General features: G+C 37.5%; 1 protein-coding gene across 7 annotated transcripts in view; it reads right to left on the bottom strand.

Annotated features, from left to right (window-relative positions):
- Positions 1-26,208, bottom strand: part of NFIB (nuclear factor I B) — a 223,138-nt gene that overhangs the window by 2,288 nt on the left and 194,642 nt on the right. For 4 of the 7 annotated variants that reach the window (XM_050943120.1, XM_050943119.1, XM_050943121.1 and 1 more), the window contains exons 11-12: positions 19,062-19,150; positions 1-4,343 (exon numbers count right to left, since the gene is read on the bottom strand). The exon at positions 1-4,343 is cut by the window's left edge and continues 2,288 nt beyond it. In XM_050943120.1, the coding sequence (XP_050799077.1) occupies positions 4,214-4,343; positions 19,062-19,150 (219 nt within the window). In that variant the 3' untranslated portion in view covers positions 1-4,213. The remainder of the gene's footprint in view (positions 4,344-19,061; positions 19,151-26,208) is intronic. The other 3 variants (XM_050943123.1, XM_050943125.1, XM_050943124.1) reach the window with 1 other exon arrangement.

Raw genomic sequence — 26,208 nt, 5'->3', positions numbered from 1 at the left:
ACATAAATTAAGAAACTGGAGAGTTTTAACCCAAGTCCAGTTTCCAAACAAGGAATATTCTTGTTTACTTTAAAAATGGAAATGTCATATATTTCCATTATAACTGTTAAAAAGTTAGCTTTACAAACAAGGGTACTTTAATTAAAAAAAATTCTTAACAAAACTATACAGTGTACAAATTACTGTCTATAAGGTAGGTGGTTCATTAAGAAGATCCTCCGTTCTTCTCGCTACTTGCAGCTTCACAGATTCATTCACATATTTTCAATGGAGCTGCCCACCTGAACATCACCCCACAACTATATTGCTATAATTAATATTTTTGCCATGTCTTTATGTACAGTCTCCTTCACTGCCTTTTCTTTTTTCCCTTAGTCAAGCCTCAAACGTTCATGTCACTCCAGGGGAAACACACTTCAGTGGCACAGCCATAAGGTTAGGGCTGCAAAGCAACTTACTAAAGGCAGAACAGTGCACATAGAACGGGGTGGCTTGATTTAGTCAGAATACACTTCCTGGTGAAGGAGGAGGCTAGAGACCGGATTTGAGTCCTCAATATTTTCTTAATCTTTTGACTCTTGAATTTAGAAAAAAAAGAAAAAAGAAAAAAAAAAAGAAAAGAAAAGGAAGTTTGGGTTTCTTTTATTCAAAACAGGCCTTTATATTAAAGAGGTAGGCAGAAAAACCCACAGAGTCACTTAACATTCCACTGAGGAAAATTCATTCACACAGAGCGAATTTGACTAAAAAAAAAAGTCTGTGTTTGTAAGCTTGATTTGTTCACACCATAGGTCAAAGATACATGAAAAGTTTAGTTAAGAGCATCCGCCATCTACAAGGATAAGCATCATTTAAATTATTGCACTTTATTGTCTGGACTTGCCTTGGTTTCATCCTGTTGTGCTAGTCAAAGTTTAAAGGGACATCTTATTGTATGGGATAATCAAATGCAGTTCTCCAGCACATAACCATGTTTCATAACTGTTCATTATTACGTGATGTGCTGAGAGAACAATATGTAGCTTATTTTATCAGGCCACAGCCTAACAGATCCTCAAGGTTGTTACTACGTTTCAGTTAGTCTTAACAGCCGCTTATTTAGTGAATAAATTCACTTACTATGGGGCTCAGAAAAAGAGCAACATAAAGCTGGTTTCTTTTTTTTAATTTAGCTAAATATAAATCTTGAGGTTTTTTTATTTTCTATTTTCTCTCTCTGTTGCCTACACAGCTTTCTCATAACACGTCCCACTGATACAGCTCCAATGGAGATAGCCATGATGATGGGAGCACTAGTGGAGACACGGTGCTGGCAGCTGCCACTGTTTTTAGCTGTATTGTCATCAGGACTTGCTCTGAGCAGGGCTGGATGACACAGTAGTAAAAATGCCAGCACCTAGTAGCCACTAGACTGCTCAGCTGTGCTACCATTTTTAGAACTGCATCCCAGTGGGGTAGATCAATAATTGGAAATTTCAAGACAAAGCTAGAATAGAAGCAGCCTTTATGGGCTCAGTTATCCCACAGGGGGCTCAATACTCAGCAGTCTATTCTCCCCTGCATTTACACCCTAATAAAAGGGTGTGCACTGATAGGAAAGTTGAGCTGTAAAGTGGAGTCCTTATGTACATAAGGTTTGCAGCATTAGGCCCACGAGTCTGTAAGATTTTACTTTACTTGAAATAAACTTTTCCTTACATTGTATTCTAATTCCATTCAAGTTACAGTACAGAACTGCAGCTTTCCATCTGACCTTTTGTATGTGAAGAAATTCTAAACCTGTCGCATCTGTTTGCTAATGTAGATGCCTGTAATTCAGATGTTGTGTGTTAATAAACTAAAAAAGACCCCACCTCTTTGACATAGGGAAAATGAGTATTCACCAGTCATTTAAATATAGTGCTCCAAATTCTTTGCTGGTGTAACTCCTTTGGAGTCAACTGAAATCAAATGAGTTACACCAACAAAGAATGTGGCTCAGTACATGCATCTCATAGAAGACAGTGTGTTTCCATGTCATTCTAGCTAAAAACACCCTCTAAAAGTGTACATTTTCGGATACCATATCTTTGCCATAAATGAAAGAGACTCAGTCTCACTGTGGGTCTTGACCTCTCGAAATAAAAAAGTAGAACAATTTCCTCAAGTCAAGTCTGCCTCCAACAGAATCCTTTTTTTTTTTTTTTTTTTTAAATCCAGAAATGAGTTCAGCTTGCACCCCAGGTGGGAAGTTAAAAAGAGGGAACCTATTTTAAACTTTGTCACAGTAGGCAGAACAGTCGCTTTGCAGCCCTTGCCTGGCTAAGGGTGCACTGCTTCACAGCTACACTGTAAAGTGTTAAAAATCCTCCCCACCCTCCCCAGAATATATATATATGTATATATATATATGTATAAAAAAAATCCCCTGTCCATCTCTCAGTACACAAAAGGACCTCATCACACTGCAAAAATAGCAGTACCCACTTTGGTCAATTAAAATAAACAAAAAAAAGCATACATTATTCTTTTTTTTTTCTCTTTTAAATCTGTGTACTTACCTATAATAACCAATACAGCTAAAAGCACTACCTACATAGGCAAAACTTGGTATTGCATAATTCGTATAAATTTGACCCCCCCCATATTAATTGGAAGATGAAAAACATGAAAGGTTAATAGAAAAAACACCAAAATACTGAAAATATTGCTGGTCGATTACAATTTTTAAGCGGCAACTATACACAGCCATGATATGCTTTATAAATGTGAGATAAAGGTATAACTGTCTAAAAAATCCATGATGTCACACTTTTCCCCCCCATCTGGAGTACAAAATATTTGTCATAAAAATGGTAAAGATTTAAAATAATAAATGCAGCAAAACAAGTAGAGTGATGTCATTTTTTTTTTTTTTTTTTAAGATTTCAAGGCAAGGCACGTAATGTGGACATTATAACTTCGTGCAAATTAGGATTACTGGAACGAGTATTTTTAATCAATTAATTAGTTTTAAGAGACATAGAGGCAAAATGTGTCTGCCCATGCACGTTACTGTTCTGTCAATATGAGAAATGTGTTGAACAAGGCTAATTTCTGAAAGCACCATGCAAGTTTTCAGCACCCTGTGATTAGACTTATTTTTTTGTAAGAGTGCATGTTTAAATATATTTTACCCCCCCACCCTGCTATTCCCAGTCTGTAAACTGTAAGCTTTGCCTTTGTGACATGGATTTGCCTTTTTTCTTCGTCTCTATGATGCAGAATTATAGAACTTTACATACACCCTATGGGTTATTGATGCAACCAGTAACTTTAAATAAATAAATCCTACCCCTCTATGGAGGCAGCAGCTAAACCAACGTAAGTGCTGTGTTTCCATTAATTTCTTCTTCTCAATGACATGATTTGTCTTGATTTAATGCCCTCAAAACTGAGGGGAAAATAAATTTGCGCAAAGAAATTTTAAATTCTTTTTTTTTAATCCCCTCAATTTAGAGTCCAAGGGCTGAAGGACTTATAATGATGTTCCCCTTTAGATATAATTTTTAAATTGCACTTGCCTCTGTAAGTATTTCTTTAGTGGGTAAAAAGGTAAATTATTTTTTACTGTTGCAAGAGGAGATAACTCTTTTACCTACAGAGAGGCATTTCTTCCAGAGAGCCTGTGTTCATACTGACTTTAAAAATTCCAAACTAGGTAACACGCTAGAAAAGGTTGGGTTAAGGGCCAAAGTTTAATAAACCTGTACTGATAACTAAAGGCTACAGAGTTTTTTTTTTTTTTTAACTTTTAGAAATCAGAGTGTTGAGAAAATGGCCGTCTCACAGCCCTCGTCCTCTTGCAGCTCTGTTGCTGCCGCCTAGCCTTTGTTTTGTGAGATAACTAGGAATAGTGATCCCATGCGTAAACAACAAGAATACTAACCCAATAAAACTAGCTTATCATGCAAATATTAAGGCATCTAGAAAGTCAGTTAAAATATATTGTCAGAGACAGAACATCTATTTCCCAGCGGACTTCATATAACAAAGGCTACTTAGCAGAGGCTGCATTCTACCCATCAGTGAAATATCATCGACCCTTTTTATGTCATTACAGTTTCAACCTTAAGGGAATTAGTGATTGTAAATGCTGCAATTGCTGGTCTATTTTTCTTCTTTCTTCAGTTTCATTTTTGTCCTGTCTTCCTTTCTTTTTTTCTTTTAAATTTTTGTTTTGTTTCATTTTCCCTCAGTTGCTTGTTTCTGCTTGAAGGAAAGGCTCTCCAATTATATTCAAACCATAATTTTGGACATTTGTCGGCAGGATTGGTGTCCTGTTTGATACTTGAAAAGGGACCAAGCTAGCCCAGGTACCAGGACTGTTGAGAGAGAGAAAGAACAAAATAAAGATTAAGAATGTTGCAACAATAAGAACATAATAAATGTGATTAAGACTCAGATTAGTATTCATTATAAATAATACTATTTAAGATAAATTTAAGATGGTAAATTTTTGAATGCCACTTGAACTTCAAGTGTGTATGATTTCCTTTGCAAACTCAACTGAAAGACAAAAGTAAATGTGTTAATATGAATTATTGTAATCATACACTAAATAGCCTGCTTGTTCCATGAGAGCCCCAGACAAGTTAAAGAGGCAAGTTTATGGAGCAGGTACAAAAAACTACATTATGAGAACTCATATGAAACTGCTGCTCTGATTTTAAGAACTAGTCAATCTATTATAGTATCCCTGTTATATTGCTTATTGCCAGAACAAAAAATACACATTTAATGTATAATATAAATCTCTTCTGTGATTTAATAAATCCTCTGTCCCCTCTATCTAACAATTCAACCCCTTTCTCCATTATATTATGTTCCTGTTAGGTGCATGAGTCCAAAATGGAGCAGACTCTGATGAAGAAGAAATGTTTTTAGCTATAATGCATGAAAACATACTTTTTTTTTAAGATACTTTCAAAAGCAGGGTGCATTCCTTATTACAGTCCCATGGCAATAGCTAAGGAACACCAGATAACTTAGGGCCCAATATACAAATACTTACTGTCATATGTAGAAATTACGACCGAAAGTAGGTCCACTGAAGTCACAGTACAGCAACATTTTCAAAAGTATCTTAGTGACTAGAAACCTACATCCCATAGTCAATAGCACCTGTGTCACTAAGGAATCTAAGTCCCATTAATTTGCAATTTTTTACCAAGTAGCAACTATCAGTAATAAGCATTACACCCAGTGGCAAAGTATTTACAAGATTATTCATTCCAGGTCAGATTTCCAAAAGTGTACAGTGCTGACAACTGGGGCCAGATTTTCCAAAAAGTTCTTTTCAAAGACCTGAGCTCTTTGAAGATCCAGCCTTTTATGTAGGTACCTAACAGGAGCTGATAAATAATGAGCTCTTTGGAAAGTCTGGCCATATATTTTTCACCAAACATAAGCATAAGAGGCCATTATATCAAATGGAAACATACATTCAGGGTCAGATTGTCAAAATGAGGCATGCACACCTGTGCAGGCAATTAATTTATACCTATTTTATTGCACCAAATGTTCTCAAATACCCAGTGGGTGTGTGCACACTAGATATTTGCATACTCATGGAGCCATTTGACACCTGTCTATCCAAGTGCACACAAGTCTAAACTGTGAACGCACACTTGTATCTGATATGTACTTTTTGTGCAAAACATTCGCATATGCTTTACTTTGAAATCTGATACCCATATTATATTTTTTGATGAGGGAAGCTATGGCTATTTCTTCCTCCCATTTCTTTGATCATCCTTTCATGATCCTGTCTTCCCAAATACATGCACATGCTTGGTTAGTGCAAATGTGAGTTAGGAGTACGCATTAAGGGGAAAACAGACCCACTTTATCAATCTTAAAATGTATAAATAATAATTACGATTATTTTTGGCCATTTGTGCAATCTTTTCTTGCTATGCAAATATAGAAAAATATAATTTTTTAAAAAAGTCTATTGAACATGTTCCTCAGTTAAATAATACTATGGGGGAAACGTGGCCTTTTCCCTTTAGTCACATATTGTTTTCTTCTTCATCTCTTTCACCCGTTCATTTGGAAGTATACTTCTGTGTAATATAGAAACTAAAGCCAAAATTTCTAAACTGTGACTTTGATGTGAGCTACATGTGCTCAGCACCTCTGAAAAATCAGACCACATGTATTTAGATGTCTAACTTTACACACCCAAGTTTGAAAATTTTGACTTAAATTCAAAATCCTGCTCTCTTTGAAATCAGTGGTAAAACTCCCATCGGAGCAAGATTGGTCTGCCTCAGTTAATTATATGGATCATGATCACACTGAGATAATGTAATAATGTCTATAGAAACAATACCACCCAGCAGCTTTTTCAAAATATACAAATCCTTGAATGCGAACGTGTATCCCACCAGAAAGCTGCCCACAAGTGCTGCTATTTTTCACGAATTTTTAGATCTTGCAAATCTAGTAAAACTTTATGATCATCTTAAATTTCCTATTTCCTCAAAAAGATTTCTGTGAACTTTGGTGAACTCAATGTTTTGTTGTTTGCCTAAGAAAGAATTTTTATTCTCCTTGATATTCAAAAATAGAGATAGTTATGCAATAAATCTTAAAACATGCACAAAGAGTTAAATCCATTTATACATGAAAGATTTGCCCAATATGATCTGATGAAAAGATTATGGTTCCAAAAAAATATTCAGTACCAAGATCTCACATAAGAGGCTTAATTGTTTCAACCTCTCTCTCTTCATCTTTCTTCACTATTTGTGTCCAACAATGTATTTTTGTTCATTATCCCATTTTAATGTGAGCAATGTTAAAAATGCATGATGAGGTGACAGCTAGTAAAAATAATCAAAATGATTCTATGCTGATTTGTGTATGGGAAACTGTAATAATAAAAAATTGCAATAAAATAATAAAAACATTCTAAAAGAGAGACTGCTCAGGATTTACGGTCTTAGCCACTTAAAAGAGAAGAGTAACTAAAAGAATGTAAATTCTGTGGCAGATTCAACATGGGATTGCAAAGAAGTCCAGATAAACTGCTTACAGGTTATCTTTTTGGAGAATTCACTGTGTACTTTAGTGGCTGGAAGTTGATCTGAATTTTTTTTTTTAAGTTTACAACCTCCTAATGACTACAATATATGAAAGACAGCAGTTTATGCTGATAAAGAACAAATTACTATTTGTAGCAGCTTTCTTATCCAGTATTATACAGAGGAGACACAGATCTTTATTTTTCTGGAAAATGTTCAATAAAAATAAATTGCAGTAAGTGACTAATAAAACTGTTGTTGCAGTATAACTAACAAATTTAATTTAGATGTTTATTTAAACCTTTCAAACCTCCCTTCTTACATTATGACCATGTCACAAATGCAGCATGCAATATATTTGTCAATACGGTTTATGAATCCTTGGAGAAGAATAAATCTCAGAGGTTAACACTATGCAGATTCCATATGAGTTTTATAAGCCTCTTACTACCAGTATGTAGGTTAAGTTAACAGTTATAAGATATAGATTGTTCTGGTATCCAGTTCATACTCTTAGGGAAAACAGTGAAAATAACTTAACAAATGGCAAAACATGCCAGTGCAATGGTATACAAGTGCTTTGATTAGAAATGGAATCACAGCTTAGGGGTCTGATAATTTTTTATCTAAACTGAACTGCTGGGTAGTGGCTAGTTCTTCCCCCTGGCAATGGAGGATGGTCCCTACAGTCTTTTCCAGAAATCTAACCTGCTTCCAAGTACTGGCACGTCCAGATGAATGGTTTCTAGAGATTTCAGAACTAGTTGTGCATTTAAGAAACAATACTTATGAGAATTCAATTTGATATAATGATGATTTCTGGGGCAGACCTGTCCTGCCACCTATAAATGGTCAATTTCAAGTAAAAGAATATATGCAGGAAAGGAAAGGGAATGAAAGCGAAATGGAGGAAATAAGTATAGTGCCTAGCGCCATGAAGCCCCAATCCAGGCTGGAGCCAGCAAGTGCAGCGGTAATACAAATCATATTAATCAGAATGCTAAATCACAACTCACTCAGGCTCTTCTAAGCTACAAGATACTGGCGTCTGTCTTTCAGATTTTGAAGCCTCATCACTCTTTTGCATTTCTTACATAAAATGTATGATAAATGTAATTGAATTTTCAACTGCCATTTGGTGGATCAGACACCTATGAGTGAAAGAAGTGATGGCAATTCAGTGCTCATGATATGTGCCCAAACAGACAGTTCTGGAGATCAAGATCTTCTATTTATCCACAGAATTGGAGCAGACTGGATAGAAGTTCTCTGCAATGCCCTGACATCATCCCTCCATGATTGGAAGGAAACTTCTGAGAGAGTAAGAAAGTTTACTCTCCACATCTGTTGCATCCTTGGCTTTTCTGAAGAGATTCCTAACAAAAATGCCAAGTAGAGCTAATTATGTCCCAAATGTTGCCTTGTCTTTATGTGAGTAGCAATGGTGTGAAGAGCATAGATAACTTTCCCTTCACCTTGCCCTTGTGTGATCTGATCAGATTGTCAGGCAGAATTGCAATCCCTGATCTCAGGAAAGCACAGACACTGCCCCTCTCTCCTCCACAGGGTTCCCCAAGTAGGGTAGAGAGAAGGCACACCAAAGCTGTGCCCATCACACAAAAGGCAGATGAGTTGGCTTGGTGGGAAGAAGGTAGTGAGCTGCATACTACAGAGAGTTGTAGGAGAAGGTCTGTTGCCTTTACAGCCCCAAACGGGCTGGTGTTCCCTCTGGGACAGACAGGGACGGCTCTAGGCATTTTGCCGCCTCAAGCACGGCAGGCAGGCTGCCTTCAGCCGGCTTGCCTGCAGGAGGTCCGCCGAAGCCGCGGGACCAGCAGACCCTCCGCAGGCAAGCTGCTGAAGACAGCCTGTTTGCCGCCCTCGTGGTGACCGGCAGAGCTCCCCCAGTGGCTTGCCGCCCCAAGCACGCGCTTGGTGTGCTGATGCCTGGAGCCGCCCCTGAGGACAGAGCAGCTCCATGCTGTCCTTAATATCTAAGATCCCTCTAAACTGTGCACTGCACAGCTGCCTATTAAGCACTGTGCAGGTACTCAGGGCTGTAGCGGGGGGGAATCAGTCTCCCCAAGCCCTGGACCTGCCGTGGCATCCCTCTCCTGGCCTTGACCCTGCCCAGCCCCGGACCTGCTGCAGCCGGGAACAGGTGCCCCTCCCCTGACTCAGCCTGGCCCTGCTGTGGCCAGGGGAGAGGTGCCCCTCCTCCACAGACTAGGTGCTGTTGTGGAGAGAGAGAGTGCTGGAGAGAGTAGACTCAGGGAGCACCACTGCACCCCAACCCCCTCATCCCTAGCCCCACCCCAGAGCCTGCATCTCCCAGCTGGAGCCCATCACGCCCCACAACCCAACCCTCTGCCCCAAATATGAACCCCTCATCCCCGGCCCCACTCCAGAACCATCACCCCCTCACTCCAACCCTCTGCCCCAGCCCTGAGTCCCACATCCCCAGCCCCACCTCAGAGCCCTCACCCCAAGATGGAGCCTTCATCCTCCCACATCCAAACCCTCTGTCCCAGCCCTGAGGGCCCCCATCCCACTCTGAACCCCTCACCCCCATCCCACCACATGAATTTTGTGATGTTCACCAAGGAGGTTATGTGTGACACATCACCTCCATACTGGTGCACCTAATAAAATTCATTCCACACATGGATGGGAAAAATTAGAGGGAACACTGCATAGTATGCAATCTAACTAAAAGATATAATTGAGGCCTGTGCTGGTAGGTTTTGTGACATGAATAATTGCCCATTAGATAAGAGAATGAGCTACAAACTTGTTCCATGTTGTTGTTGCTGTGTGCCGTGCTGTTGTAGCTGTGTTGGTCCCAGGATACTAGACAAGGTGGTGAGGTAATATCTTTTATTGGACCAACTTCCATTGGTGAAAGAGACAAGTTTCTAGCTTATGCAGAACTTTCCTTAAGGTCTGAGAAAAGTACCCTGAGTGTCACAGCTAAATACAAGGTGGATCAGATTATTTAGCATAAGTAACTAACACATATTTCAAGGGGTTTCTTGTATATAGTTGTCTGTAGAGTTCCACTGTTGAACCTCATCGTGGTGTCCAGGAGGTGGATGCTAGTGTGGGAGTGTTGTAGAGAGAGTTTAATGGATAGGTGATGGTTGCTGAAGTTATGGTGGAAATCTATGAGTGAGTTTAGGTGTCTGTCTAGAGAATGAAAATATCATCAATGCATCTCAAAAAACCTGATGGCAGCCCTCCAACACAAAAATAAAAAGGGGAACCAACAACAACAACTCCACTTCCCACAGAACACCACCTCCAGGAGAAACCATAACAGAAGACCCACCATCTGGATCCTATATGAAACTCCAACATCATCAATTTGTCAAGACTACCCTAATCAGAGCTGAATTATCTGTACTCTCCAAGGAACTGAACTATTGCCCCACCACAGAATCTGATACCAGAGTAACATGGGGAGAACTAGAAGAGTTCTTCTGCCTTTTTTTCCCCTTTCTTTGAGATACATCAATGATATTTTTATCCGAGGTGTCCAAAATCCACAGACTGCCACACTTACCTTCATAGATTCAGTAACCATCCCAAGCATACCAAGAAATCTATTATCTACAGTGGGGCACTCAGATACCACAAAATATGGTCAAAGGAAAAAGTCCAGGTATACATCTTAACATACTTAAAACCACTTTCACTAAACAAGGACACTCCACCATGGAAGGAGATGATGTCATGGAACAAGCCACTCAAATACCCCGAGAGAACCTGCTTCAATGCAGAAAAAAAGCCCTCTCTGATTGCACGGAGCTAGTTGTCACCTACCCCCCCCCACACACACACACAAACTCATATGGGTTCTCATCAAATGACTATAAATCATACTCAGTGGGGACCACATCCTGAAAGAACTCTATGGCCTTCAAACAGCCCCCCAAACTCAGCATCAGAAGCAAGCTCCCCATGGACCAGGACACACCAACTCAAAGAGGCACCAGACACTGCCAGAATATCAGATGCAAAACCTGCAGATATATCTCCACTGCAATGATGATCATCAACTACCACAATACATCCTCCAAGATCCATGGGTTGTACACATGCATATCATAGCATGTGGTATAGCTCAGCTAGAGCATTAAGTGCCCCAATAACAACTATGTGAGTGAAACCAATAACTACACTCTCTAATGAACTCTCACAGAAAAATGATAAAAGACAAAAGCCTGGGAGCTTAAATTAATATCTTAACACTAAAAATCATGGACTGAATAGAGATATTGGATTTATGGCTTATTACAACAGTATATAACCCACTAACACTCCCCAACCCATGAATGGAAAGGTGTGAATGGGCCACTTCACCTTGAATGGTCCCTTGAAACATGGTGTTAATTACTTATGCTACACAATCTGTTCCACCTTGTATTTAGCTGTGACATTCTAAGTACATGTCCCAGATCTGAAGAAGAGCTCTGTGTAAGCTGGAAAGCTTGTCTTTCTCACCAACAGAAGTTGATCCAGTAAATGATGTTACCTCACCCACCTTGTTTCTCTATATGCATTTCAGGTACAAGGTTACAGGATAGGCAGCTATCAGAAAATAGCTTTCAGTTACATATCTAGATTCCAACCAGCACCTTTGTAAGGAGAGTCTACCAGTGTCACTACCAACTCTGTGAACCATCATCCTTCCACAATAATTTTACTAGCAGCAGCAGTGGTCTTTGCTGATAATAACTAGACTTTCTAATAATAGATGGACTCTGCAGTTATCATTTCTTTGTTCACAAATGTCATAAAATAGCAAAGACAAACACTACAAGTGTCTTAAGGGTTAATATTTTCCATTACAGTTTTCACATGTTAATTCAATCAAGATTTTGCCCATGATTTTCTTTTAAAAATACTAAGTGCTCTTTCAAGAATCCCTGATTAAAATATTACTGGAATTGACCATAAGCAGCACAGTATTTATATACAGTCCACTGTGGAGGTTATATTAATGTGAGGAGAGTAATAAACAAATTACTTTGCACTGAAGAATAAATGTAATCAAGACTTGCACCAATATCAAGTTAAGTCTCCAGCAGTTAATACTTTTGTTGTAACAGCTTAAAAAGTCTCTGATACAAACATTTTCTGATCTAAAAAAGGAAAACCTCTGTCTTAAAAAGCAGACCTAAAACAATGGTGTCTAAACTATTACTGTCGCACACCCCCTTCCCAGTAATGGAATCTGTCCACACCTCACCTCCATTACTGCACATTTGGCTTAGCAGCAGAGCTTGCGGTGAAGGCAGACCTGGGGGCAGAACTGGGGCTAGAGAGGGAATGACGACAGAGCTGGCCTGGGGGAGGAGATGAACTGCAGCTGAGGGTGGAGTGGAACTGTGGCTGGTGCGGGGGGGCTGGACTGGGAGCAGAATGGTTCTGCGGCCCTGGCTGGAGCTGGGCTGGGTGATGCCACAGGCCCCTCTCCCCAAACATTCCTTCATGCCGCCCTAGGGGGCATGCCCCACAGTTTCAGGACCACTGACCTAAAATATCATTTCTAGTTACAGCCTTATCACCTTTTGCTGTGATCACATCAGCTCTCACAAGCTAATTATGGCCAGGCTAGATCAGTACTTTGGCTAAAAGAGCTAGGAATACCTTATGCTGAAGGAAGTGGTGTTGAAGATGTAGCAGCTTATGCTCTACCTTCTGAGTCAGAATTGAACCAATGCCCTAGCACAGCAATAGAGGGCAATGTACTATTTGAAAATGTATCAGAGGGGTAGCCGTGTTAGTCTGGATCTGTAAAAGCAGCAAAGAGTCCTGTGGCACCTTATAGACTAACAGACGTTTTGGAGCATGAGCTTTCATGGGTGAGTGGGTATTCACCCACGAAAGCTCATGCTCCAAAACATCTGTTAGTCTATAAGGTGCCACAGAATTCTTTGCTGCTTTTACAGATCCAGACTAACACGGCTACCCCTCTGATACTTGTTATTTGAAAATGCTCTCCTTCAGTTGAGATATAAAGCTAAAGTTCCAATCATTTGTGGACATTAAAATTATATGCCACTTTGCAGGAGTAGTGGTGTTAACTCCAGTGGCCTGGCTAAATTCCAATTTGGTTACTTCTGCCACTATTAATTCTCCCTTGAGTGTGGTACTTTCTGTCACTCTCTGTCCTAAACTGGTGTGTGAGCAGAGTTAGTGTGTGGAGTTAAACAGCTGCCAAATTCTACCTTGGAAGAGATGCTATGTTAAGTATATCTCCGCTTAACTTAGGAAGCTTTTTATACTTTAGTTGGGCAGAAATCATCCTCTCCATCTAGCAGATGGAGGAGATGAAAATTCCACAGGGGAAGTGGAGGCAAGGGAGTTCTGCTTCTGAGGCATTGTTTTCCCTCTCCATGAACCTGAAGAAGTTTCTCTGTGGGTTTAGAGTGAAAAACAGGTGAAGGGGGTCAGGAGACATGCATCCTCATATCAACACCACAAAAAGTCCTCAGCACAGTTAGTTCAGACTGAGATTTTGGTGCACACTCATTCTGTGCTGTGTACCCTGACTAGGCTGAGGGAGGGTCAGATGGCTGGGGCAGCAATTGGCTGGAGAGCTAGCTGCCATGAAGCTGAGGTAGTGGGAGTCCCCAGAGACAGTGCAGAGGCACAGGGTTCCTGGCAGACACAAAGATACATGGGTTTTGGGGGTCCCTGCAGTAGGGCTGATGGGTAGAGGAAACAAATGAAGAAGATCTAACAGAGTCCTTCACCAAACACACATGAATGTTTTGCACAGGATGATTTGATTCTTTTATGTGAGCTAATCTTCTGAGAAAAACAGATTCTGTAATTTCAGCCAGACATATTAGGCCAAATAAATAAATAACAAGAAAACAGGAAAATTCCACTTAACAATAAAAGTTTGCAATGCAGCAAAGGAAAGGTTAACTAAAGGGCTGCATTTCAGTATCCAGACTACATATTCCTGTTCTCTAACATGACACCAATTCTCTTTTTCAAAACTTTCAATAGAAATAACTTTTTTTAAAACTTAATCACAGCAGCATTTTATACTTTTCTTCTCCACAACTTACTTTATAATTTAAAACAGTCATTTATTAAATGTTATGTTAGCACTTAGGTAAATATAATCAGAAGTTCTTTGTTTAGTAAACACAACACTAAATGCAAGCAAACATCTTGTTTGCAGAAAAAAAAGTGCACTTTTATTGCTTAAAATGAAACAACTTGAGATAAAATGGCTAGGACGTAAAATTCCAGAGTCAACAAGGAGTTAAAAGTACATTTTACACTTGGGAATTTTCTGTAACATGCTCCTCCTTTCCTAAAACTGCTGCCAAAAATCATTTGACAGGAAACGTAAGATTAAGTTTGTCCTACCTAAGTGAACAAAGAGAGCTCAGAACAGGCAACCGGTTTACTGCAGAGCGGGAACTTTCCTAATCCTGCTGGAATCTGCAGTGCCACTCAGAAAATATCACTGGAAAAGTTGTTTTCTTTACTCAACATCTTGTCTCTAGATCACCTCATTTTGGTTGCACTGCAGATCTTGCTGATTCTCCTATGAAGGTTAACTTAAAGCTCCAAACATAATCATGTGGAAAATGGACATTATTGATTCCTATGGTCCATTGTTCCCCCATTCTAAGTCCCTGAAGTTCAAGTTCAATCTGGAATTACATCATGTCTGGTTTCTCCTGGTTACCAGACGGCTTGAGACGTGACCACAGCTACAGAAAAAACAAACAGCCTTCTTCACGCTTCGGCTCCCCTATCGATTCAAACATAAACTTTTTTTCTTTCTCTCAAGTATGCTTCAAGTATGGAGCATGGTTAATTTAGAGATTAAGTTCCAAATTAGATTATCTAATGGCATCTTAATGGATTGCTGACCCATTTCCTGTGGGATGGCAGCATGCAAGTCTGGCTGGAATACAATTAATTTCTTAGGAAGTGTTCTGAAGATGTTTGCCTAGATGGAAAGGAAACATAATGTTCTGCACATCTTTCTTTATTACAGAGATGGGTGAAACTATAAGAGATAGCGATGTCAATTGATAAAGACCAGAAATCCTTGCATTTGTCTGCTGTGAATACTTTTATCAGCAGAAGATTTTCACTTCTTTGTTCTTAGTTTCAAAAATTGAGTTTGTACTTTTATCTCAATCAAATATGAACTGTGGAAATAAAATAAAAAAATCCTTGATCTAACAGGTGTGTGTATTGTCCAGATGTGTTAACTTTTTTTTTTAATACAACAGATAACTACAGAAACACTTAGTGATAATTCAGTTGTTAGTGTCTTTGTATGTTCACTAGATTCTAACAGACACGAGTACTGTGGTATGGAAAAGATTCTAAGCAATTTCCACTTCCCCTCCCACTCCCCCACGAACTGGAGATTATTCCATTCAACTGCCTTATCTGCATTATTATCACAGCCCCAGAGTAGTGCCAGGGGCAAAGAGTGCTGCTTAAAAAACTGAACATTTTGAACACTCCTACAGCTAAAGCTGAAAAGGAAATTCAGCACTCGGAGAATAAAACTCCCCTTAGGAGCTCCAGGAACAAACCAGCTGTTGTACTGTACTTATGTGTCAAGATAACAAACTGAAGGCAGGAAATGCTAGCCTAGTGCATTTGCCTGGGTAGTGTAAATGTAATGTTAAAGTAACAGTTAACTCTTAAGAGCAGCAGTTTTTTTTAAATATAAATTATAGTAGTTGAGAATAATAGGAAAATTAACAATGTGTGTGACAAAATTTACATTTTACCACTAGTGGTTTGTTTACAGTTTGTGAAAGGCTTGCTGGGAAATATTCAAATCTCGTATTCAAAGGCCCAATCCTGCATCCTTTTGTTAATCATGCTGGAGTCAATGTGACTAACCTTATGGGTAAATAATGGTTACTGGACCAGGCACCCAGCCCATACGTTTCACTGAGTCCTTCTCTCACTCACGCATGGTTGTTTTACTTGCATACATTTTTGTTTACTGTGCACTTATTGAAACTTTATTTTCCAACTTGATTCTAACTATTTACAGTTACCTCAGCAATGATCTGAGTGACCTTTGTTTAGGTAAGTTCTAAATATTATCTTCATCTGTACAGAAAAAAGCATGAAGTATAGGGTCCTGCTTCAGTGAAGCACTTACGCATGTGCTTAATTTTAAGCATTATATAAATGGGATTACTCATATACTTAATTTTAAGCATGTGCTTAAATGATTTTCTGAACCAAGGTCCTAATGCTCAGGGCAACAAATACATCATATAGACAATAAATAGATAATAAAAATGTTGTCAATTCTAGGCAATCATGGTACCAGGAGCAAAATAAAATTACTTTAAACAATTATATTAAAAACCTGTTTTTGTTTACTGTTGAGGGTGTTGAACGGATGTTTTATATAAGCTTCTCCTTCACTGACACCAATATGTTTATTTTAACCAACTGAAGGATACATCTAAGTTTGTATAATTATCCATACACATAACTACTCTGCTTTTTTTAAAATAAGCGCACTGATGACTTGTTTCTAATTTTGTATAACTCACGTTGTCTTTCTCTAGTGATTTTAGAAGTTAACGTTTTTGAAAAATATATATTACTATTCCTCCAGAAATTATATCAGGCTTGTAATTTTACTAGAAAAAAATTATCAGTTAGTTTTAAAATCCATAGATCATTTAGCTCTGTTTGGCATGACTGGCAGCCAATGATAAGATGAAGTATACAAAAAGAACAAGCATAGGGACCATGTCACCTCTCACCCTCTCAGAGGGTGGTCCTACCCAAGTTGGGGATGGGGGAGGTCACTGATAGTGCAGCATGGAGAAAACTTTCAGTTTGGTCACTTTTATCATCTGATCTATGCACATACAGAAAAGCTCATTTTCAGGCACTACCAACTCTTTGACCTCAGTGAGTATAAGTACTCAACAAGACTTCTCAAAAATCAGTGCACCACGACATATTAGTTGTTGCAACTTAAAATAATCATGAAACCCTTCTATAAAAAGTCACTCTATTTATTATCCAAACGAGTATTGCAGATTTGGAGGAAATACCCATCAAATAAGTCTGTGGGAGAAAACTTTTCCATTTTCTTTTTTAACAAGAAAATATTGCTTTACCAAACGTTCAAAAAGGATTTATTGCTCAAAGGTTTCTTTCTTGTAATGATATAAAGACTTCATCAAGAAAACTGCCCACTTGTTATACTATCTCCCATTTATGCTTTGATGTCTTCTTTTCCACAGATGTTTGAAAAGAGTATCTGTATCCCAAAGGCTACATTTTAAAAATAACCCTCATCTATATGTGATTACGTCTTTTTTCCCTCTCCTCTCTTTTAGCAACTTACAGCAAAGGAGCCCATGTGGTAGGCATGACAACTGAAGTCCACAATACACTGGGCCAGATCCTCAGCTTGTCTACCTCCAATCAAGTCAATATTATTACATTGATTAACACTATCTGAGGATCAGGTCCACCAATCACTAGCTCACAAACTGTGAGTTCTTGTCCAATCTACAGTCTCCTATTAATGTTGTGAGAAAGCTACATACTGCTGGGGGGAGAATAAGTTACACTCTGTGCTACACTAGCTCAGTCTGATAATACTGATAAAAACTACCAATTATCACATGATGGGGATTTATAATGTGAATCAGCCCTCGAGGTGTTAAGGTGAACCCACTAGGTTAACTTTCCATTCACTTTACTATTTGATTTTTGACGTGAAAAACTGTTTTTTTTTGGCCACCTTGCTCCTTCAACACAATTTCAGAATTCTACCAGACTCCAAAATTATTAGGAAAAAAGTACAGAAAATACATGCAATCACGCAAGAAACTGCCGGCAGATCATTTGTTGTGTAATATTGGTACAACAATACTAGTTTAATAGTTTAAACTTTGGATTCATACACAGCATCCAACTTTCTATTTCATATATCACATTTCCAAACTGATACTAAAAAAACTTTTAGCATCAACAGTAAAACACAGTATGTCATCTAGGATACTGCACAGTAAGATTTTACATATCCAAACATACTCACACAGATATGTACATGAATTATTTGGAAGTGATAGCAATGTTACATTGTCATATTTGTACACACATATCTCCAAGAGGTATATAAAATTATTTTAAGTGGAGGGGAGAGATTGCTTCACCTATTAGGGCCCATATCTGCAGGCTTTTCCTCATATGTATAACTTCCCCCCATTGAGGTAAATCAAAGGGAATTCTGCATATGAAAGAACTGAAAGACTGACATTGCTTATTATCTTTCATCTATTTTTAAAATACACACACACACCTCTACTACTACCATAACCAGTTATACATATAATATATGTATAATTTAATATATAATATATGTGAGGTTGATTTTGTACCAATAGCTAACGTTTCTCTAGCATGCAAAGAAAATAACTGCTTTTCATGAATAATGAATTCTAATTGTTTTGCATTTTAGTTTATAAAGGACATGCTTCGTAAACATGTTAGTGACCTAAATCTATACCAATTGTCCTGAACTTGTTATTCAGAATGTCTTCTATGAGTATGATTATTCATTCCTAAAATAGCACCCGCATCAGAGAACTGCTATACTAGTCACCTATTGTTTTTAATCCCACCATCTTTTGCATATTAATCTGTAAACCCCAAAATATATTATGGCACTTTAGTTCTTTAAATTATGATTCGATTTTTTAAGTCCTAAAATCTGCAGTCCTTTCAAATTACAAACGCCTTGCACTTGACAGCAAACATTTGGCATCCCAGGTACTAAACTATAGTATATTCTAACGATTCAATTTACATTAAAGATAATGTAAATGTGTATTAAAGAAATGTTATACATATATGTTTTGGTTAAATTTTGACATATATTCCTTCTTGGAGGCCTGCTAAAAACAGATACTGCAGCTCAATGTAACTTTTTTAGATGTAGTGTAGCATTGGAAATAATTAAAATGTTACCTTTGCCAAGTAATTCCCAATGTATCCTCACTGGCACTGGGGTATAAATGCCTGCCGTTTTGATTCATGGTCCAGTCACAAATCCTCAGCTGTCAATTGAAACCTAGCAGTCAGATATGGATCGAGCAGTACTACAGTTTTTAGTATTTAAATGAATACATGCAAACTAGTACTGTACATGGCACAAACCTTACTTTCCCAAAAAAGTAACTTAAAAACAAACAAAACCCCCCAAAACCAACAAAAACCCCATTACACTGAAAATTAAATTCCTATCTTTTTTAAATTTTAAGAAAATGCTATTTTAATACGCTCCTCTATTAATAAAGCATAAAAGAATAACTAGTGTTTAGCACATAACAATTAGCCATTATTAGATTACAAACTGAGCTGGAATAAAAGAAAATGTTAATGTTCAATAGTGAAATATTTTAAGAAAGAAAATCAAAATGCTGTGTTTTATATGCAATGTACTAAGTAATCTGTACTAGATAAAGATCAAAAATAATCAATATCTTGAAGCATGCATTTGGTGAATCATAGACGACATGCAATTTATAGAAAAGGTCCCCAAATTACACAAACTATATGCCTTTATCTTACTGTTTCAGAAGGGTAAACGTATTTTGTAATAGAGGTTTATTAATTTAGTGTTACTGAAAGTGATATTACTTAGCAAGAGGTGATAAAATAATCTAATCTTGTTCCAGACTCACAATAATAGCATTTAAAATACTTTATTACATTTAAATATAGTGAGGAATGCACTAAATGTAAGCTGAAACAAATTCTTCCCAGATCCCCAAATCATCAGTTCTGCCCTTCACAGATTGTTCATGTAACCCTATACAGCTCTGTTTGTTTAACAGCTGCCCTACAGTGCTAGCAGATTTATTGAAAAGATATACTGCTTATTTTTATGTTTAAGAAAGTAAACTTATGTGGCTTGAGACGAAAACCTACAAAAAGCATAGTTTTTAACCTCTGCATAGCAATGTTATAAATACATTACTGCACATCTTGCATGATACAACACTTTGAATTAAAGATAACTTGATCACTAAGATTAATTGCATAAAATGCATCTTGCTTTCTCCATGCAAGTTTTAAGTGTCTTTAAACACTACGGCAAACAAACTAAAGGAAATGATTTACACAGTAGCACAATTAACTACAGTCCTTTCCTGATAAATACATATGTTAAAGACAAGACCATATTGCAGTCTTGACTGTTATACTCATAAGTTTCCTGCAGCTGAGGTTTAAGAAATGAAAATGCTAGTCTGTTTTCATAAGGTTTGTTTCTTGTTTGTTATCTAAAGAACTCTAAGAGACCTTCCAAAGGCTATTATAAGCATGACTAAACTACATTAAATTAACCAGAAAAGGAAACATTCAGTCCAAAAAGTTCGCTAGAGTGTAACTGTAAAGAATATATTAAATATGCTCAAAGAAAGGGGTATGTGTGTGCATTTTGTCGTAGTCACTGTATGAAACTGTTTCATAAGCACTATTTTTATTTTGAAGATATAATAAAATATATCTGTTCAAACACTCTAGCCAGTAGTATAATGGTTATATTTGTGCTACAATACTTAAGAATCTGTCAGCATTTTCATTATAAAGGCATATTTTAAAGGCTTACAACTTGGTTATAAAACTTCATTTTCAGCTGAAACATGATGTCTAAAGTTTTAAAAATGAAAACTATTTTTTCCTTTTTTTACAAAATTTAAACCAAACTAACCCAACAAAACTCTTTGGCTAGTTATAAGCCATAAGAATGCCAAAACCAGAACTTCTTGCTGCTGAATGATTTTATGAATTTGTCTAACTAAAAAATCTGGCAAACAATTAGTTTGTAATATAATCTAACTGCTTTTGGTATTTGAGGAAAAACAATAAATGGCTGGTACATTACAGTTTAATAAATCAGCTACTGTGCATAAGCAAACATTTTCCTCCTACAGTTTTCACCTGGATCTTAATATGTACAACAAATATCTTACATGTGTAATTACACAAACGTCAAGAGCTTTTTTAATCTAATTCATAAATGCTAATGACACACTTTATTTATTATGCACACACACCCTCATAATTTGTAACCATGGGGGTGGGGGACATGCATACATACATATGGATATACACATACATATAGGTCCAGATCCTAAGCTGGTATAAATTGGTATATTGATGTAAATTGGTATATTGGTAAATTGTAAATTCATCTGTCCCACCACATATACACGTGCCAAGTTAGAGACGCATGTGATAAATAATTCTATCGTGAGCCTAGAAATTCAGTACCTGTCTACTAAACCACTTCCATGTTGCTTAAGTTTAATGTTCCAAACCTCTGAGCAGCTTCAAACAGTTGCCATTTTGTTTTCAAAATTAACCTATCAGCGAAATGCTTCCTCTTTCCTACTCCTCATGCAGAATTTCCTCTCCAAATTCACTGCCTAGAAACTTGTATGACTAAGATTTAGTTTAGGGTCAATAATAGCCATAGAAATATCACATTAAAATCTGATATCCTGTGGCACTGCAGGGGTAGAAATGGTTTGGCATCTTTACTCCCAGTCAATGGACTGGAGTAGTATAAAGGGGCCTTAAAAGCCCCAATTCCAGAAGGGAGAAGTTTTCCATGGAGCAGACAATGTGAAGACAGCAGTAAAGTGGCCCTCTGAGGACATCTTTGCAAGCCAGAGGAGCCCCTTAGCTCTCTTGCTTCCCCAAGAGCTGAGAGGTCTTTGCTACACCTCTAACAGGTGCGGCCCAGACTCTCACCTGGGAATTTCATACCCCTGAAAAAGGGAGATTTTCAGCTTTGTAACGGGACACATAACACTTGCTTCTAGCTTTGGAAGCACCTGAGACATTGGTGTTCAATATTATGACTTTTCTGTGTTAATTTAGGTCATTCAGGAGCCAGGGAAAGGTCAGCAGCCCCCAACGTAACTTATAAGCACCTAAGGGCTGCACTAAAATTATGCAAGCTGCAAATGCCATTGCATTACCTAGGAATCAAACAGAGCACAGTGCACTTTACTCCACACTGGGACACCAACTTGAAAGACCTTCTGTGTAGAGGATGGGGGAAGTGAGTAGCACAAAGCTGCCTGTATGCCACCCAAGGATTTCCCTCTGTCAGGGAGAATATCTGGCTGCTCCTTTACGACACCTCTCCTACCACTTTATGTCACTGAGGTGGCACAAAGCAGCCTGAGCCAGAGCCAAGGATCTGACCCACTAGTTTGAATTCTCGCTCTCTCTCTCTCAGCTGGACTTTTGGTAACTAAGATACCTGGGTGTTGAAGAAAAGGGATTCAAGCAATAGTCTCAATCAAACATTTTACAAGCTTTCTAAAACATTTCTACATACATTTTCCCCTCTAAAATATATTTCTTATACGGGATATATATATGTTGGTGTGACACACAATCAAGTGTTTTAAATTCCTCTCTCACAGAACCACATGTAACAGGGACAAGGAAAATTATCCTCAGGAGAAAAAAATTGCCTCTCAGTGGGCTTAATTCTGAAGTGGCTGGGGGGAGGGGCAACTGTAAACAAAGCAGGGTAGGGCAACCTTAACGTGCTTTGCAGGCGCATCCATTACTATCCCTGAAATAAACCTCCACTCCAACTCTTACTGAGTGGGAAGGGGCAGACAGTCTGTAGAGACTGCCTCCTGTGCTGGGGGTAATCCTCAAGGGGGCATGTGATTGCTCCTCAGCCCTATTATGTCAGTGCAAAGGGGCCACAGGGCAATCCTGATGTGGACCCTGAATGTTTACTTTGAATCTCCTTTCTCTTTTTAGTTTAAGTTGGACACTTGGAGAGTACAATCATCCTACAGAGTTTTAGCCACACAATCCTAATTTACATTAGTTACAATCCCACCACTCAAACCTTTACATAACTGTAAGGGTTAATATTTAAGCAGGCTTTATATTTTAATAAAGTGACTAACATTAATCTTCATTTCATGCCCCTTTGATCACCAGTAAAAGTAAACATATATTTGGAAGAGTGAGTAAGTGATAGGATACGCTATGATTTTTGTTATTTGAGAAAAGTCCATAAAGCTAAATATTTGCATACTGTCATTGTTTTGACTGAAACTTCCTTTAAATGTGTTTCCTTTCCAGCAAGCATATGCGAAAGGTGACCTCTTATCCATTTACATACCTCCCTGGCAGTCATGTGATCAAGTTTTACGTCAAACTGTCAATTATGATAAGAGAAACAATAAGAACAGCTTAAGTGTTGATAACCTGTTTCCTGACTTTACTGAGAAGTTCTGTTTAAGAGTTCACTTGTGTTCTTCTTTCAGTCTTTAGCCTGAAGCAAAAGCGATGTGCATCAAAAACATTTTAAAAACCAAACACTGTTTTCAGTGGTCATTTCAGTTTACAATTTCAGTGATATGTGGTATGAAGGGGCTTCCATCCTGAACAGCATAATGCAACAACTAAAGGATGCATATGGAAAGAACAACTTCCTACTGGAGAAACTCCTTGAAAAGAGTAGTCTTGTGTGGAGGAAACAATTAAATAAGAACAAAAGCTGGTAACAGTTTTCTAGTTTTAAAATACATTTATGATGTCTAAAATATTTCTTATTATAGTATAAATGGTAACATGACCCCTTAATAAATGTCAAAGCTGTGTGAAAATCATGCATAATGTATACTATACCCTTAAAGCCCAAGTGCTAGTGAAATCCATGCAGCTGTATTAGGTAATGCAAGGATCTGAGGAGTTTAGCAGCTCAGTTATTGGTCCAATATTAGTCAGCATATATGAAAAAGTAAAGTTTTAAAGGTTACTGGTATCACAGGCTGCTAACTTCCTCACTAAAGCCATTTGTCTTTGCCTGCCTGCTTTCTTAATGAAAGGAAGAAAATATCCTCCTAGACAGCTCCTTCTAGAAGCACAAAGATGTTTTAAAAGTTAAATAATTATGGATAGCAATATCATGGCCAAGAGCAAGTACTCTTTTGATTGATTTATTCAGTTTCAATAGGAAGCTTGCCAATTGTGATGCCATTACCCTTATGTGCTATGAACACGAAGATAAATCTTTTCTTTTCTTTTTTTAAATAGGCAAAATCCAGGATTGGTGTTTCTGGCAGCGTAACAACTTTAAATTCAGAAGTAATTTTGATCAGACTAAGAATCCCAAACTTTCCAGGATATAAAGTTTGAATTTTGTGAATTCACAGTGATATAAACTGAATGAGACTAAGGAAATGCCACCATCCATCCATCCATCAGAAGTCTGCCCTATTGTCCATTAACATGGAGTTTTGCAACTGAACTCTTTTACTAATGATTGCTGTGTTATGACTATACACTCCCAAGAACGAGGATTCAAATGGCACAATACCACGGAGCTCAGAGGAGTTGAGTCTGCTTGTACCACAGCTGAATTTGACTCAGTTAATCTAATTTTTCACTTTTTCTGTGAGTCTAGACTTCAAAACCATTTGCTACAACTCAAATATAAGCAATGTGTATATTAGCTGGAGAGGGAGGGGGAGTGGGGAGAGAGAGAAAGAGAGAGGTGCTGACATACTGCTGTGAAGATTACCCAACCTTCCTTTTATGCAAAAACTCCTATGTCAATAAAGACATTTCTTAGCATAGATAGTTCAGTGTGCCAAAGTAGAATTCATTAGTTCATAAAGTAACCTCACCAACTTCTAAGAACAAAGCCCTTACTAAAATTCTACCTCTAAGATAAAATTTTAACTATGATTAAATAGGAGACATTTGATTAAGCAACATCCCTGGAAATATGAGTCTGTTACTAATAGTTAACAACTTTTGCATGCTGATTAATGAATTAAGGAAATCTTCTGCATTCTAACCAAGTAGTCATTAACAATTTATAACTGATATTTTGGGGGCCTGGGGAAGGACTGCTTTTTACAATAAAACATTAAGATGTTTTATAAGCACCTTTCTAATGCAGATCTAATTATGTAGATGACTTTCTAGTTGCAGTTAAAGTAAGAAATTTGTTATGTTATTGTTGATGTTCAATTTTGAAATACCTGTCATTTCAAGGCAATTGGCAAGCAGCACCAACCAAAGATCACAACAAAAGTATACTGCATAGATTTATAATTCTTCAAAACTTTGCCTATCAATGTAGCATGCTAAGTAACATGTTTAATGGCATATTTTTCTCACTATTCAGATCAATAAATGTAAATGTATTGCTCCCAAAGGTGCTAGACACACAAACACACAATATTTCCAAGTTATATTTAATATTTCCCATCTAAATTCAAGTATTCCAGCAATTTTGTGCTATAAATTGTTTTACTGGAAGTTTGACTGAACTGTCATTTTATTTTATTGAAAGTCTATTTATAGGAGAGAGTCACAAAATAACACACAGCTTAAATTTACGGTTGTTACTATAAGTTATATAGGATACACTGCAGTTCTTTTTAAACAACAACAAAAAAAGCACTCAATAATGCACATCAATATTTCTCATAACTTGAGAGAATAAATCCCTCCAACAAAATAAAAGAACCTACCTGTGACAATATTTATTCTTAAGAGGTCAATGTGTATTAAAGGGTACAGTGAATGTTTAAAAATGTCTCTCTGGAACTAAAACCACTGGCTTTCTACTTTAGAATTTCTCTCAGCTAATATAAAATGATTGATTGCCTTTATTTCATGTACCCCTTGATTTTCCTTTTCATTCATCATGGGCTGCTTTAAACTAAATGCATTCAGAACCTGCCACAAGAAAAGTGCTCTCTTTTAAATTGTTGTAAAGTAATGAAAGGACATAGTAAATCAATCTCATTTCTGCCTTCCCAAAGGATAACCTTTATCTATTGAAGTCATTTAGACAATTTCTGGTGGGGATTTTTTCTGGATAATAAACATGTATGGCATTGTCATCTCTGAGAGCCTTTTAGGACTGAAGAGGATGAAGGTAACAACTAACTCATTAGAAAGTTATTTTATATATACTGTACTTATATATACTATATTCATATTTATCTACTGCTAAAAAGCTTAGTTTGTGGTTAAAAGTTCTTTGTTCCTTCAGTGCATGCGACAGTACCAACTATTGCATAATTTTTAATATATATATGTATGTAAGCAG

The sequence above is a fragment of the Gopherus flavomarginatus genome, chromosome 3, assembly GCF_025201925.1.
Source record: "Gopherus flavomarginatus isolate rGopFla2 chromosome 3, rGopFla2.mat.asm, whole genome shotgun sequence".
NCBI lineage: Eukaryota > Metazoa > Chordata > Testudines > Testudinidae > Gopherus > Gopherus flavomarginatus.
This window is presented reverse-complemented; position numbering and strand designations above follow the sequence as displayed.